Raw genomic sequence first — 15,651 nt, forward strand, 5'->3', positions numbered from 1 at the left:
CTGACTCTGGCACCAGCAGGAGGCCGGTCCATGTTTAGTCCTGACTCTGGCACCTACAGGAGGCCGGTCCATGTTTAGTCCTGACTCTGGCACCAGCAGGAGGCCGGTCCATGTTTAGTCCTGACTCTGGCACCAACAGGAGGCAGGTCCATGTTTAGTCCTGACTCTGGCACCAGCAGGAGGCCGGCCCATGTTTAGTCCTGACTCTGGCACCAGCAGGAGGCCGGCCCATGTTTAGTCCTGACTCTGGCACCAGCAGGAGGCCGGTCCATGTTTAGTCCTGACTCTGGCACCAGCAGGAGGCCGGTCCATGTTTAGTCCTGACTCTGGCACCAGCAGGAGGCCGGTCCATGTTTAGTCCTGACTCTGGCACCAGCAGGAGGCCGGTCCATGTTTAGTCCTGACTCTGGCACCAGCAGGAGGCCGGTCCATGTTTAGTCCTGACTCTGGCACCAGCAGGAGGCCGGTCCATGTTTAGTCCTGACTCTGGCAATTGTACAGTTTTTTCAACTAAAACGTCGACATCCCAGCCATAACTGTAAAACAATAATTTATCCGCAGCCAAGAATAATAATATAATATAAAGCTTTCTGATTGTTTTTGTGTATATATGTGTATAAAATGAAAGGTTGATACATACTTTTTCTTTACGCATATTTAACTTAACGCAGTTGCCATGTCTATTTTTGGGGGCCTCGTTGGACAGAGCAGTATTGTCATATCACAAATAATTCACAAAAGAGTCGGTACATAATCTAGAAATCTTTGAATTCGGTGTATTTAATCCCGCTCACTTTGTATCCATCATAACTGGTATTTACGACACAAACACAACACGGATCATGACTTAAATTCAAAACAACAGTGTATTATTTCTCACCTGTTAAAAAGCAGAGCAGCGACACGATCTCCATTGTGTCCAGATGAATCTGGCCGGGTAAAATGACCCCGAAAGCAAAATGTGTTACTTCCTTTAACGTTTCCTCCGTCATGTTTCCGAGCAGCTCTTGCTCCACACACTCTCATCAATACCCAAGAACTTGCCCTACCACGCATCATCTTCCAGTTTCCTGTTTTTTTGTATGATTTTTGTCAGTTTTCAATGCGTATTTATGGGAGAGATATCATTTTGACTCAGGCTATTAGCATATTAAAGCGTCTGCACGATGATTTAGATTTATCCTGTTTTGAAACGTGAAAACAGAACCATTTATTTACCCGATTTTTGCACTTAATAAAGTCAAATCTGTTTTCTAAAATTATTATTATTACTATTTGGGGAAAAAATAGACAGCAAATCTCTTCCTTGGCTCAGAAACTCGTGAAAAGTGCTTATAATAATATATTAATCATATTTAGGATGTTGAAAATGCCTTAGGTAAATGAGCCATACATGTGGAGCTGTAAAGAGTTTAAAATGATTACAGTTAAAAATCAGGTAAAACTCGTTTAATTTGTTAACTTTGCTTTTCATTAAGAACATAAAGGAGCTTGGTGGATTAAAACTTGCTGACTGGTGATAGGACTTCTGACATTTGGGGCTCTTACTGAAAACTACTCCCATGACTTTTAACACCACTTCGGAAGGTTGGAATCAGAGGTGTCAAACATGCGGCCTGGGGGCTGCATCCGGCCCCCCAGATGTTTTCATCCGGCCCGCCGAACATTTCTAGTTTATATTTATTAATTTCTGATAGATACATACATCCTTTGCAGCCCCGGCCCCGCCCCCGCGCTGCTATGCGCTGCTGTGTGTGCTGCTTGCGTGCGTCACGAACTTTACAGACTCAAGCAGAGGTGTGAGCGAGGAAAAAGACGTGTGGATTTGGGAAACAAGAATAAAGAATGGAGGCGGTTTTGTGGATGTTAGAGTTGTGCCAAAAGCGACACTAATGTGGAGCTAACAACAAGATAACAATCTTCTGTGATGATGCTCTGAGCGGAAAACATCCACACCAGTGCAAACCTGGACAGATCCGGTAAAAACACAGGTCAGAGTGTGATAAAGTATGAACATGAGTGAAGCTGCTGTGAGCTCTGTGTCCACACTAATGTGACTGTGAACACAAACACGATGCACTCATTAGAGTCACTACATGAATAATTTGGCATTAAGCTTAAACTATAAAAATACTGAGCCCATATTGCGTTTCAGCAGCAAAAACCAACATGTCTGTGATACCAACATTTAATAATAGAATCACATCACATGTTCCTGTTGCTGCTTCTGATTCATGAACGCATCACTGTCCACAAATAACTATTACAAGGCTATATAAAGCTATTTATTTTTTATATTATTTATTGTTTTATCTTTTACGTTATGTTCGACCCAGCCTGAGCGTCAAAATTCGGCCCACGGCCCAAAATGAGTTTGACACACATGGACTCTACAGAAACTCTTTTCAAAGTGCGACCGAGCCAAAAAATGAACAGCGCAAAAACGTTGGGCTGGAGCTGACTTAAGGAGACCAACATCAACCAGTTAAGGGAGGCCACACCCCAAACCATGCCTTGGAGCTGGCTACAGAATGGCGCAAAATGATCACAAACAAGAAGGGTTGACCCCAGAGATCCGCCATGTGTGCTGATTCCAAAGGACTTCAATTTCTGTCCAGTTTGAAGAATGTTCCAAACTGTGGGAGCATCATTAAAAAAATCTGGCTTCGTCCGCACTCGATCAACAAACAAGCGACACATGCAGGTGGTCTTTTACTCTCTGCAAGACAACGAGTTTACCTGAGGACACTGGCGTTTTAAGGATTAAAGATTTCACTGTTGTGTCTATGATCGGGAATACCGTATTGTCCGGACTATAAATTGCACCGGAGTATAAAACAAGCAAAAAAAAGCATAATAGAGAAATGCAATTTAAAATAATAACAGATGAGAGAACATGGTGAATAGGTGTACGTATGCTAACGCTAACACCTTCAGCTACATGACGTATGCTAACGCTAACACCTTCAGCTACATGACGTATGCTAACGCTAACACCTTCAGCTACATGACGTATGCTAACGCTAACACCTTCAGCTACATGATGTATGCTAACGCTAACACCTTCAGCTACATGACGTATGCTAACGCTAACACCTTCAGCTACATGACGTATGCTAACGCTAACACCTTCAGCTACATGAGGCATAGACAGAACTGTGGTAAGTGTCTGGTATGTTAACGTAACATATGAACAGTTATTCAGAGAACTATAGCATAAAGAACATGCTAACAAGTTTAGCAAAGCATCAATAGAGCCTTGAGCGCCCTTTTGTGGTTGTCAGTGTGAAAAATAATCAACATGTGAAATGCGGTTACCAGTGTGAAAATAACGAATAATGTCACATATAAGTCGCTCCGGAGTACAAGTCTCACCTGGGCCAAAACTATGAAAAAATGTGCAACTTATAGTCCGGAAAATATGGTAATCGGTAAACTAGCGCTGAAATTTGACATCGCGACAACTCTATATCCAAGTTGTACCCAGTCTACTGTAGTTAACATTCAACAATGACCCAATATACTTCCGTTTCTGGCCTCAGGACATTGCTGGCTGTGGTATTATCTTTCTCAATGCAGTCGGTCATGAATAGCTAGAGGTACAACAGCTTTGAGGTTTCACAGAAGTTCATTCGTAGACTCCAGAGTGCACTCTTCCAGCCTCAGCATGACGGTCGAATTGCTCATCTGGGCAGCCATCCTATGTGAGTATTTTAATTCAGTTTACTCACCCAGTTGTACCGTACGTACTCTTGTGTAAAAGTGTTGGTTCCTCTTTCCACCGTGATAGCGTCTATAAGTGAAAAGGATTTCCTCCTTCAGACTTATATTTAGTTTTTCTAACTTTTGTGGAAGATTAAACCAGATTTTGTGGAATATTTAGTTTTGTCCTTCAAATTCTAATTCAGATGTTACAATTACCCCCATGTGCAAAAAAATTCTCTTATTTGGTCAGTTCTTGGACCCGTTCCTCTACTTGGGTCATTATAATTTTGATGTTACTCTCACTCGAATACTGATCATGAGTATATTTGTTATGGCAAAGATGAATGATCTGTTAATCCTTACAATTCAATCTCACTATGTATATTTGATTTATGGAGTTCATTTTGTGGATATGTGAAATGCACTCAGTCCTCCTCTTCCTGAAAACTAAACATTAGCATTCAATTAAATCAATCAATTAATATAAACTATGCCAGTATTTTATCTCTTTTTTTTTTTCTATGTCACTTCTCTGCTTGTCTCCATGGAGATGTTGATGCTTTGCCTGGAAGGTTGCGCTGAATGTTTGGCAACTTCTCTAGCTAGCATTTCATTTCATTGCTCAAAACTAGCTTGAAGAACTACAAAACTAGCATGAAGAACAAAACTAGCATGAAGAACTACAAAACTAGCATGAACAAAACTAGCATGAAAAACTACAAAACTAGCATGAAGAACAAAACTAGCATGAAGAACTACAAAACTAGCATGAAGAACAAAACTAGCATGAAGAACTACAAAACTAGCATGAAGAACAAAACTAGCATGAAGAACTACAAAACTAGCATGAAGAACTAAAAAACTAGCTTGAAGAACAAAACTAGCATGAAGAACTAAAAAACTAGCATGAAGAACAAAACTAGCATGGACAACTACAAAACTAGCATGAAGAACCACAAAACTAGCATGAAGAACTACAAAACTAGCATGAAGAACTAAAAAACTAGCATGAAGAACAAAACTAGCATGAAGAACTACAAAACTAGCATGAAGAACAACAAAACTAGCATGAAGAACTACAAAACTATTATGAACAACTACAAAACTAGCAGGAACAACTACAAAACTAGCATGAACAACTACAAAACTAGCATGATGAACTACAAAAGTAGCATGAAGAACAACAGAACCAGCATGAAGAACAACAAAACTAGCATGAAGAACTACAAAACTAGCATGAACAACTACAAAACTAGCATGAACAACTACAAAACTAGCATGAACAACTACAAAACTAGCATGAAGAACTACAAAACTAGCATGAAGAACAACAGAACTAGCATGAAGAACTACAAAACTAGCATGAAGAACTAAAAAACTAGCATGAAGAACTACAAAACTAGCATGAACAACTACAAAACTAGCATGAACAACTACAAAACTAGCATGAAGAACTACAAAACTAGCATGAAGAACTACAAAACTAGCATGATGAACTACAAAACTAGCATGAAGAACAACAGAACTAGCATGAAGAACTACAAAACTAGCATGAAGAACTAAAAAACTAGCATGAAGAACTACAAAACTAGCATGAACAACTACAAAACTAGCATGAACAACTACAAAACTAGCATGAACAACTACAAAACTAGCATGAAGAACTACAAAACTAGCATGAAGAACAACAGAACTAGCATGAAGAACTACATACATGAACCAGAACCGGGCATTTAAAAGGACACATACCGGTTTTAGGCTAAATTGACATGTTTGAGCTTTTAACACTAGGACTGCCAGAACTCTGAGACCACTGGAGCTCTTGTGCCACTCGTGGTGGAGTGGAGGGCACATATGCCTGCGTTATGGTGCAGGCCGCACTGTCGTGAGTTTGAATCCGGCTTTTGAAAACGCACTGCATGCCATTTCCCGGTCTCCTTCCCGTGCCGCGTCACACTGTCCTGTCGAATAAAGTCTGTGAACCACAAAATATTGTTACATTAAAAAATGACGTTGAAATGGATAGAGCAACCAATTTTTTCCCAGGGAGTTAAAAATATAACTTCTCAAATCTCACTTAAATTTGAAAATGTACCCAAAATTCTTAATATATATATATATATATATATATATATATATATATATATATATATATATATATATATATAAATTACATATATATAATGTATCACTCCCGTTCTCCGCTCTCTCCACTCTCTCCCCATCAAGCAGCGCATAAACTTTAAAATACTCCTCCTCACCTTCAAAGCTCTTCACCACCTTGCCCCCCCCTACCTGTCTGACCTCCTCATCCCCCACCGCCCCACCCGAGCTCTCCGATCCTCCTCCTCTCTCACCCTGACTGCACCAACATCCCGACTCAAAACTTTTGGCGACAGAGCATTCTCCCGAACAGCACCCCGACTCTGGAACTCCCTCCCCCAACCTGTCCCACTCTCCCTCACTCACAACATTCAAATCCTGCCTAAAAACATACCTCTTCACCCAAGCCTATGACCTCCCCTACCCCTAGCCTCCTCTACCCCATTGCCTACTCTTCTACCCCCTGTTACATCCCCATCTTTTTCTCTCTACTTCTTCTGTCTTGTTCATTTTATCTGTATATTAATGTGTATTGTACGTGTTGTCCCCCCTGTCTGTAAATACCCCCCCCTTTTTTATTATGTTCAGCGTCTTTGGGTCACTGAAAAGCGCTATATAAATAAAAGTTATTATTATTATTATTATATATATATATACAGATATAGAAACAGTCAAAAAGTGAAAAACACCACAAATCTACCGAAGCAGATTAAAAAGATGTCAAAATCTAGGAGCAGTAAAAATGACTCTATGTTTTAACATTGTTCCCTCATCAAAAACACACCTGGAGTACATTTAGCTTTATTCATGCTTTTTCTAACTGAGTCCAGATGACTACAACTGAAGCTTTTTCTACTATTTATTCATGCTAGTTCGATGAATTCTGTTCAGAAAATCTTCTCCTCTTTGCGTCAAAAACACTCTATTCTGAATTTCCCCAATATGTGTTTTTTTCTTTTTTTTTCGATCTGTGCCGTGGCTCAGAGCATCTTTGCGGTTTCAGGGCCATAAATCATCACCAGACTCGTTCTCATGTATCGCCATCAACCACTAGATGGCGAACATCAGCGAGTGTGGGGACATTCCTGTCAAAGCAATAGCATCTCCACAGAGACAAGCATGTGGTGTCAATAATTTCCTCTGTTTCAGGGTTCGCACAGAGCTTGGACGTAACTAAACCTGTTGAAATCCAGAGAATAGAGGGGACCAACTTTTCCCTGACGTGTGTCAAAGAGAATCTGACCCAGCTAGAACCTCCTCCAGGGTGCATCCGAAAGAAAGTGCTCAAGTGCGAGAGCAGCCATGAGCCTTTGAGTTACATTTACAAGGCCAAAACATCCATCCTAACTGATACTATATTAGACTACAAACCAAAATACATTTCAGAGTACAAAGCAGAGTACAAAAGGGATGCAGAAGTAGGCGTAGTGTTTGCACATTTCTTCGGGCTGAGCGTGAAGGACTCCGGACTCTACAGATGTGGCCTCATCACACCTGCAGGCCTCAACATTTACAAAGAGTACAAGATCACAGTAACTTATCGTGAGTATTGGCCTTTTTACTACTTCAACTTCCACATTAACGTTAGTGCCCCCTCCTCTTGCATTGTCGGGCGGCGTGGCGAGGGCCTATCATTGCCGCTTACAGCTATATTTATTATTATTATTATCATCATCGTTATAATTATTTTTTGTTATTATCACCATTATTATTGTTATTATTATTTTTTTTTAAATTATTATTATTTTACTTTTAGCTATAGTCCCACCATTATCATAGTCCTGGGATAAAACATTGATCATTATAAAAATACTTTTTATAATGACAATTACAATTTTCCAAAACTTTATTAATTTATGTACATTTTACAAAGGTGTCAACATCAGCACGGTGTATTCACATAAAGTTAGTGAGATGAATTGAAATTTATAAATACAAATAAACATCATCAACCATGTGGATCATTATATTATATTTTGGACATTTCAAATCGCAATATCGATCAAGAATGACTTCACGTCTGCTTATGTTGTGCTGTTTCGTGGCCGCCCCTTTAAGCACGAGGGCGTGTCAAGATGGCTACGCGATTGGCAACGTGTCATAAAATTGCTGAACAAAGTAAAGTAAAAAATATGAGACTTGCAGAATAAAGGAGAATAAAGATGACACAAATATGCATGAATCACTCTAAATACAACTTGAGAAGATAAGATCGCTCTGATTGTCCCACACGGTTAGGTACAGATAATAAAAACAGATAACTTAGAAATAAGATAAGATAAGATAAGATATTCCTTTATTGTCCCACATGGGGAAATTCCATTGATGCAACAATCTTAATAATAATAACACTCTTATTTACAGCTGTTGGATGGATCGGAACTATTGCACAAAGTTTGATATACAGTATAAAAGAATATGGTAATAATAATATCAGTCAATTATATTTCACCCAACATTTCAATGAAATTTCTTTTTTCACTAAGCACGAGCTATTTGTTAAAAAGCATTTACCAGCATTTTTTTTTATTGTATTAATGCTTTTATAACCAATTTGTACATATTTAATAACATTTTTTCTTGTTGTTCATGGCTTATTAACATTGGAAAAGAATTAAAAGGCCGACAACAAATGCTCAAACGTTTTATGTTCTTAAACACATAACTAGTGCTTATTATTGCCTTATAATATTTTCCCATATTTGACCTACGTCTTTATTGTTTGTCATACTGTGTGTTTTTTCTAGCCCGGCTTAAGCCTTTACCTTATGACCTTACAACCGCTGCTATGGAAACGCTGCTAAACAGAGGTCAGTGATTCATTTCTAATGGACCGTTGCCCTGTCGAAATCCAGAAGGAACGTTTTTGCCTGAAACACACGAATACGAACGCTTTCTATTACGCTTTAGAAATTGATGATCTCCGATGGTGGTCAAGGGCCCACAGGAAATGTACTGTTTTTTAAAGAAATACCCTATTTTCTGTACTATAAGTTGCACCTTTTTTCATATTTTTGCCCAGAGTGTGACTTATATATTCATTATTTTCACACTGGCAACCACAAGAGGGCGCTCTAGGCTCTAAGCGACGCAGAAGAAGAATCTGCACTTCCTCTTCCTCTGGAGTTTGTGGAGTTGTTTAGAAGTGACACAGAGGAAGAAGAATTCAGTGGATTTAGTGATTTGGGGTAAAACTGATGCTTTGCTAAACTTGTTAGCATGTTCTTTATGCTATAGTTCTCTGAATAACTGTTCATATGTTACGTTAACATACCAGACACTTACCACAGTTCTGTCTGTGCCTCATGTAGCTGAAGGTGTTAGCGTTAGCATACGTCATGTAGCTGAAGTTGTTAGCGTTAGCATACGTCATGTAGCTGAAGGTGTTAGCGTTAGCATACATCATGTAGCTGAAGGTGTTAGCATTAGCATACGTCATGTAGCTGAATGTGTTAGCGTTAGCATACGTCATGTAGCTGAAGGTGTTAGCCTTAGCATACGTCATGTAGCTGAAGGTGTCAGCGTTAGCATACGTCATGTAGCTGAAAGTGTTAGCGTTAGCATACGTCATGTAGCTGAAGGTGTTAGCGTTAGCATACGTCATGTAGCTGAAGGTGTTAGCGTTAGTATACGCCATGTAGCTGAAGGTGTTAGCGTTAGCATACGTCATGTAGCTGAAGGTGTTAGCGTTAGCATACGTCATGTAGCTGAAGGTGTTAGCGTTAGCATACGTCATGTAGCTGAAGGTGTTAGCGTTAGCATACGTCATGTAGCTGAAGGTGTTAGCGTTAGCATACGTCATGTAGCTGAAGGTGTTAGCGTTAGCATACGTCATGTAGCTGAAGGTGTTAGCGTTAGCATACGTCATGTAGCTGAAGGTGTTAGCGTTAGCATACGTCGTGTAGCTGAAGGTGTTAGCGTTAGCATACGTACACCTATTCACCATGTTCTAATTGCATTTCAAGATGAAATGTCTGTTCTTGGTCTTGGATTTTAGAAAATTGTTTTCCGAAAAAAATGCGACTTATACTCCAGTGTGACTTATATATGTTTTTTCTTCTCTATTATGCACTTTTTGGCTGGTGCGACTTATACTCCGGAAAATACGGTATCAAAATAGACATCCACAAACGATGATCCTTATCATTATTTGTTTGACTTCCAAGTATTTGTGGTTGAATAATGGCACTACTTTCTGAGGGGGAAAATAAAAAAAATCACTTGTGTTTATTTGTAAAGAAGACATTTTTGCCAGTTTTTTGGTTTTGTGTGGGTCGGCCCAGTAACCACGGCGATATGAACCATAAACCGAGTCAACAACATGTTCCCATAGTCACAGTTAAACAGTATCTGTGAATTTCTCTTGTTTACGCCTTTCTTTTTACAGGCACCGACAAGACTAACTCTTCCGCAGAGTTGGCGAAAGTTGTCGGCGTTGTCGGAGAAAACATCTCCGTTAAATGTCTGCTCAATAAGTTCGCGTACATCCGTAAGCCGCCTTCGGAGTGCATACAGGACTATAGCAAGTGCAGGTCCTTCTTCCAACCCCATCTGTACCTGCAGCGCAGAGGAAACCCAGGGCCTGTTCTCGTGACCTACGAAGATCATGCTGATAGTGGCCGATACAGCCTCAGCTATGGGCAAAGTGCCTTGCTCGTGGGCATCCGGGGTCTTACCAAAGCCGATATGGGGCAATACGTCTGTGGTGTTCGAGCGCCTTCCGGAGACGACTCTTCAGGAACGTTCGAGGTCATTGTGGAAGATGGTGAGCGGTTATTTGCATTTGTTCACAATGATTATCATTCCTCTAGTGTGTGACCAGAGGTAATTAACGAAGGTGTGAATGTATACGTAAAAAATGCAACTATAAATACAAATTAAATCAAATTAAAGGTAAATTAAAAAAAATAATTTAAAAATAAGAATTAAAAAAGATTAATAATAAAAAAAAAATTACAAATGAAATGAATTAATTAAAAATGTTAAATAAATAAAAATAAAATAAATAAACAAAAGAAAAAAAAAGCAAAAGTAAATTAAAATAAAATAAATAAAAAAATAAAAAATACATTTTTAAAAAATAAATAAATAAATAAATAAATAATGAAACTGACATGACTTATCTTTGCATATAAAATGGTCATGGTTATTTATCCGGACTTACTGCAGGTTTTATCTTTCAAAACCTAAACCCATGTCTTCAGACTGGCTCCAGTCGCTGTTCGTCTATTTATTCTTTTCTATATTGAGATGTTATTACTTTTTAACATGTAAAATGACGCTGAGTCTTGAGAGGTTCCCTTCCATTCCAAAAGAATAATAATAGTAGTAATAATAATAGAGCACATTTAACAACAGTGTCTTGTGGTTCTGCCTCCTGCTGGTCTCAATCCAGCTGTTGTTGCTTTACCTAGAACGTTCCACAGCATGGCATTAAACATACTGTATCCATCTCCATGGGGACAAGCAGGCGATGTCACCAGGCCATGTTAAATGGAGGGATGAACGCTTGTATATTTGGATAAAGATTGAATAAGCACGACAGACACGTTTGATGGCGTATTGTGAAACACTTATTATGAGCCATTTTTGAACATAGAACATATAAATGCATTTTGAGCCTTTCTAAACTGCTGTTCAGCTGTAGCAGAGGCTAACGGGCGGCGGCGTCTGCTGCTGTTGCTCCTGATCCCGGCGCTGCTGCTGCTGATGGCCGGAGGGCTGCGGCTTCTGATCATCTACAAAAAGGGGAACTCAAACTGCGGTGAGCGCACAGGATGGATTTCAAACGGAACCAGCATTGGGGAAATACACTTTCCACACACGGATCATTCTAGTGCAGGGCAAGGTTAGACTACTCGTGTTACTAAAGCGTAGTCAACATGATGACATTGAAAATATGGCAAAGAGTCTATTATTTGTCCAACATATGCAGAGAGTTATTGACTGATTTGGCGCCGTTTTTCAAAGTGCTGATTGGCAGAGCAAAGTCTCAGGCCACGTTCACGCTGCAGGGTCCGATTCAGAGTTTTTTTTCGTTTCAACTAGATTTTTGATGTGCTCGTTCACATTACAAAAAACATGTGACTGTCGTGTGTGTCTGTGAACAGAAAGCAGCTTTATGTGTCCCGCATGTGCACAAAAGAACACATTGTCACATGTAGCTCACTCTGTTTACAGAAGTCAAAAAGGCACGTTACCCGGGTCTGCTCCTTTTATTCAAGTGCTTAGCTTCTTTCAACTCCTTCACAATCTCCTCATATACCGCTCGATTACGGTACAAATGCTCTTTTTTGGCCTGATTTGATATGTTGATTACTTCACAAACAGTTTTTGTGTGACATTTTCCTCCACTTTGACTCAGAATTGTGACGTTTAGCTCCAGAAATGTGACCTGTTGATGACGTTCAGGCCGCATGAACTGGACCTGAGCGTTCAGATACAGATCAGATTTATTTCCACTCATTTGTGCTGTTCCCACTGTCCTGACACTATTAGATACAGGTCACATAAGGGCCAAAAAAAATAGTTTTTGACCTGCAGCGTGAACCTTAGATCCAAAAACGTTGATAATTATGGACAAATACTGTGATTTTTGCTTCTCTTTCCAAGAATATACTATGAAAGTGATTTATCTACATTTAAACTGAGCACTTCTCTGGGCTACAGCGACAGAACACATCATGAACACGCTTAAAAAGAGATAAAAAAGTTCAATTAAGATGCCAAATTGGGCAACGTATTCCATATGGCAACTGCACTCTAAAAAAGAGCCAACGTTCGTTTGTTTAATAGTTATTATTTTTGTTTAAAACCCAATGTTTTAAACGTCCAAAACTGATATTCCTCATTTGTAAATTGGTGGTGCATTTTGGATAACTCTTTGTGTATTGCTGACAAAGATAGAGATATTTCTTTGAACTACTTGCTGTAATTAACAACTTTTAAGTCATATTTTATGATTTTATTCATCTAACAACAAATAAAAAAACAAAAGCGTGTGTCACAATCACTTTAAATGACTCTTTGCATCTGCCGTTAGGGATGTGCAATATTGACACCTTTTATTATGACTCCGGCCACAATATTCAGAGGATATTAAGGCAAATCTCTTAGAAATTGCAATAAAAAATACCCGTAAATTGGACTGCGCTTCAAGTATCTTCCCAAAAGTGATTGGACGTTGCAATTTGTCAGCCGCATTTAGGCAAAACGGTACAGCGAATAGATTCACGATCCGGAAACAGCGTCCAGATGAAACCTTTCCTACCGTGGACCACCGGTGGACAAATGAGGGATTACATCTAATAAACCGTTTCCTAAAAGTATGCTTCTTCTCAATTTAGATGCATTAAAGTCATTTAGTAACAACTTGAGGGCTGTACACATTGGATTCCACACCTTAACTCAGGTAATATAAGCAATGTGTGTTTTTGCAGAGTCTCCAAAAGCAGATACTTCAGGAGAAATCAACGAGGTAAAATTTGAATAAATATTACCCCATCAATCTCAAAATATATGATAAGAACGTTTGTTATGTCCGTGTTTCAGGTTGTGCTCTACGAGAACTGCCGTGCTCCGGCCTCAGAGCCTGCAGACTCCACTTATCAGACTCTCTCTGCAGACACAAGAGACCACGCCCACATCTACAACACCCTCAACACACAGTGAGGGCCCCCCAGCAGCAACATCGCCCCCTGGTGCTTGGGAAGTCATGCAAACGTCAAAACACACTCCGACTCCTGAATGAACCGGAATCCCTCAGCATGCGCAAACTTATCGCCGACGTCAACGAAACACCGACAGGTTCTCTTTGTTTGATGATAGATCCTGTTGGGTTGATGATAGATCCTGTTGGGTTGATGATAGATCCTGTTGGGTTGATGATAGATCCTGTTGGGTTGATGATAGATGCTGTTGGGTTGATGATAGATGCTGTTGGGTTGATGATAGATGCTGTTGGGTTGATGATAGATCCTGTTGGGTTGATGATAGATCCTGTTGGGTTGATGATAGATCCTGTTGGGTTGATGATAGATCCTGTTGGGTTGATGATAGATGCTGTTGGGTTGATGATAGATGCTGTTGGGTTGATGATAGATCCTGTTGGGTTGATGATAGATCCTGTTGGGTTGATGATAGATCCTGTTGGGTTGATGATAGATCCTGTTGGGTTGATGATAGATCCTGTTGGGTTGATGATAGATCCTGTTGGGTTGATGATAGATCCTGTTGGGTTGATGATAGATGCTGTTGGGTTGATGATAGATCCTGTTGGGTTGATGATAGATCCTGTTGGGTTGATGATAGATGCTGTTGGGTTGATGATAGATCCTGTTGGGTTGATGATAGATCCTGTTGGGTTGATGATAGATCCTGTTGGGTTGATGATAGATCCTGTTGGGTTGATGATAGATCCTGTTGGGTTGATGATAGATCCTGTTGGGTTGATGATAGATGCTGTTGGGTTGATGATAGATCCTGTTGGGTTGATGATAGATGCTGTTGGGTTGATGATAGATCCTGTTGGGTTGATGATAGATCCTGTTGGGTTGATGATAGATGCTGTTGGGTTGATGATAGATGCTGTTGGGTTGATGATAGATCCTGTTGGGTTGATGATAGATGCTGTTGGGTTGATGATAGATCCTGTTGGGTTGATGATAGATGCTGTTGGGTTGATGATAGATCCTGTTGGGTTGATGATAGATCCTGTTGGGTTGATGATAGATCCTGTTGGGTTGATGATAGATCCTGTTGGGTTGATGATAGATCCTGTTGGGTTGATGATAGATGCTGTTGGGTTGATGATAGATGCTGTTGGGTTGATGATAGATCCTGTTGGGTTGATGATAGATCCTGTTGGGTTGATGATAGATCCTGTTGGGTTGATGATAGATCCTGTTGGGTTGATGATAGATCCTGTTGGGTTGATGATAGATCCTGTTGGGTTGATGATAGATCCTGTTGGGTTGATGATAGATGCTGTTGGGTTGATGATAGATCCTGTTGGGTTGATGATAGATCCTGTTGGGTTGATGATAGATGCTGTTGGGTTGATGATAGATCCTGTTGGGTTGATGATAGATCCTGTTGGGTTGATGATAGATCCTGTTGGGTTGATGATAGATCCTGTTGGGTTGATGATAGATCCTGTTGGGTTGATGATAGATCCTGTTGGGTTGATGATAGATGCTGTTGGGTTGATGATAGATCCTGTTGGGTTGGTGATAGATCCTGTTGGGTTGATGATAGATGCTGTTGGGTTGATGATAGATCCTGTTGGGTTGATGATAGATCCTGTTGGGTTGATGATAGATCCTGTTGGGTTGATGATAGATCCTGTTGGGTTGATGATAGATCCTGTTGGGTTGATGATAGATGCTGTTGGGTTGATGATAGATCCTGTTGGGTTGATGATAGATGCTGTTGGGTTGATGATAGATCCTGTTGGGTTGATGATAGATCCTGTTGGGTTGATGATAGATCCTGTTGGGTTGATGATAGATCCTGTTGGGTTGATGATAGATCCTGTTGGGTTGATGATAGATGCTGTTGGGTTGATGATAGATGCTGTTGGGTTGATGATAGATCCTGTTGGGTTGATGATAGATCCTGTTGGGTTGATGATAGATCCTGTTGGGTTGATGATAGATCCTGTTGGGTTGATGATAGATCCTGTTGGGTTGATGATAGATCCTGTTGGGTTGATGATAGATCCTGTTGGGTTGATGATAGATGCTGTTGGGTTGATGATAGATCCTGTTGGGTTGATGATAGATCCTGTTGGGTTGATGATAGATGCTGTTGGGTTGATGATAGATCCTGTTGGGTTGATGATAG

The 15,651-nt window shown here is 40.0% G+C and overlaps 1 protein-coding gene across 1 annotated transcript; it reads left to right on the forward strand.

Moving 5' to 3' along the window:
* The first annotated feature begins 8,596 nt into the window (after window positions 1-8,596).
* On the forward strand, window positions 8,597-13,479 carry LOC140363633 (uncharacterized). The gene is made up of 5 exons (XM_072450262.1): window positions 8,597-8,618; window positions 10,196-10,573; window positions 11,450-11,572; window positions 13,248-13,285; window positions 13,360-13,479. The coding sequence occupies exons 1-5, from the start codon at window positions 8,597-8,599 to the stop codon at window positions 13,477-13,479; spliced, it is 681 nt and encodes a 226-aa protein (XP_072306363.1).
* Window positions 13,480-15,651: the final 2,172 nt, after the last annotated feature.

Source organism: Eucyclogobius newberryi, unplaced genomic scaffold (genome assembly GCF_026437365.1).
Source record: "Eucyclogobius newberryi isolate DKJ021-1_F unplaced genomic scaffold, fEucNew1.0.hap1 SCAF_17, whole genome shotgun sequence".
Taxonomy (NCBI): domain Eukaryota; kingdom Metazoa; phylum Chordata; class Actinopteri; order Gobiiformes; family Gobiidae; genus Eucyclogobius; species Eucyclogobius newberryi.

Coding starts and splice junctions, on each gene's coding strand:
- LOC140363633 (XM_072450262.1), top strand. CDS start 8,597: ATGGAAACGCTGCTAAACAGAG. Junction 8,619..10,195: donor GGAAACGCTGCTAAACAGAG/GTCAGTGATTCA, acceptor TTCTTTTTACAG/GCACCGACAAGACTAACTCT. Junction 10,574..11,449: donor CGAGGTCATTGTGGAAGATG/GTGAGCGGTTAT, acceptor ACTGCTGTTCAG/CTGTAGCAGAGGCTAACGGG.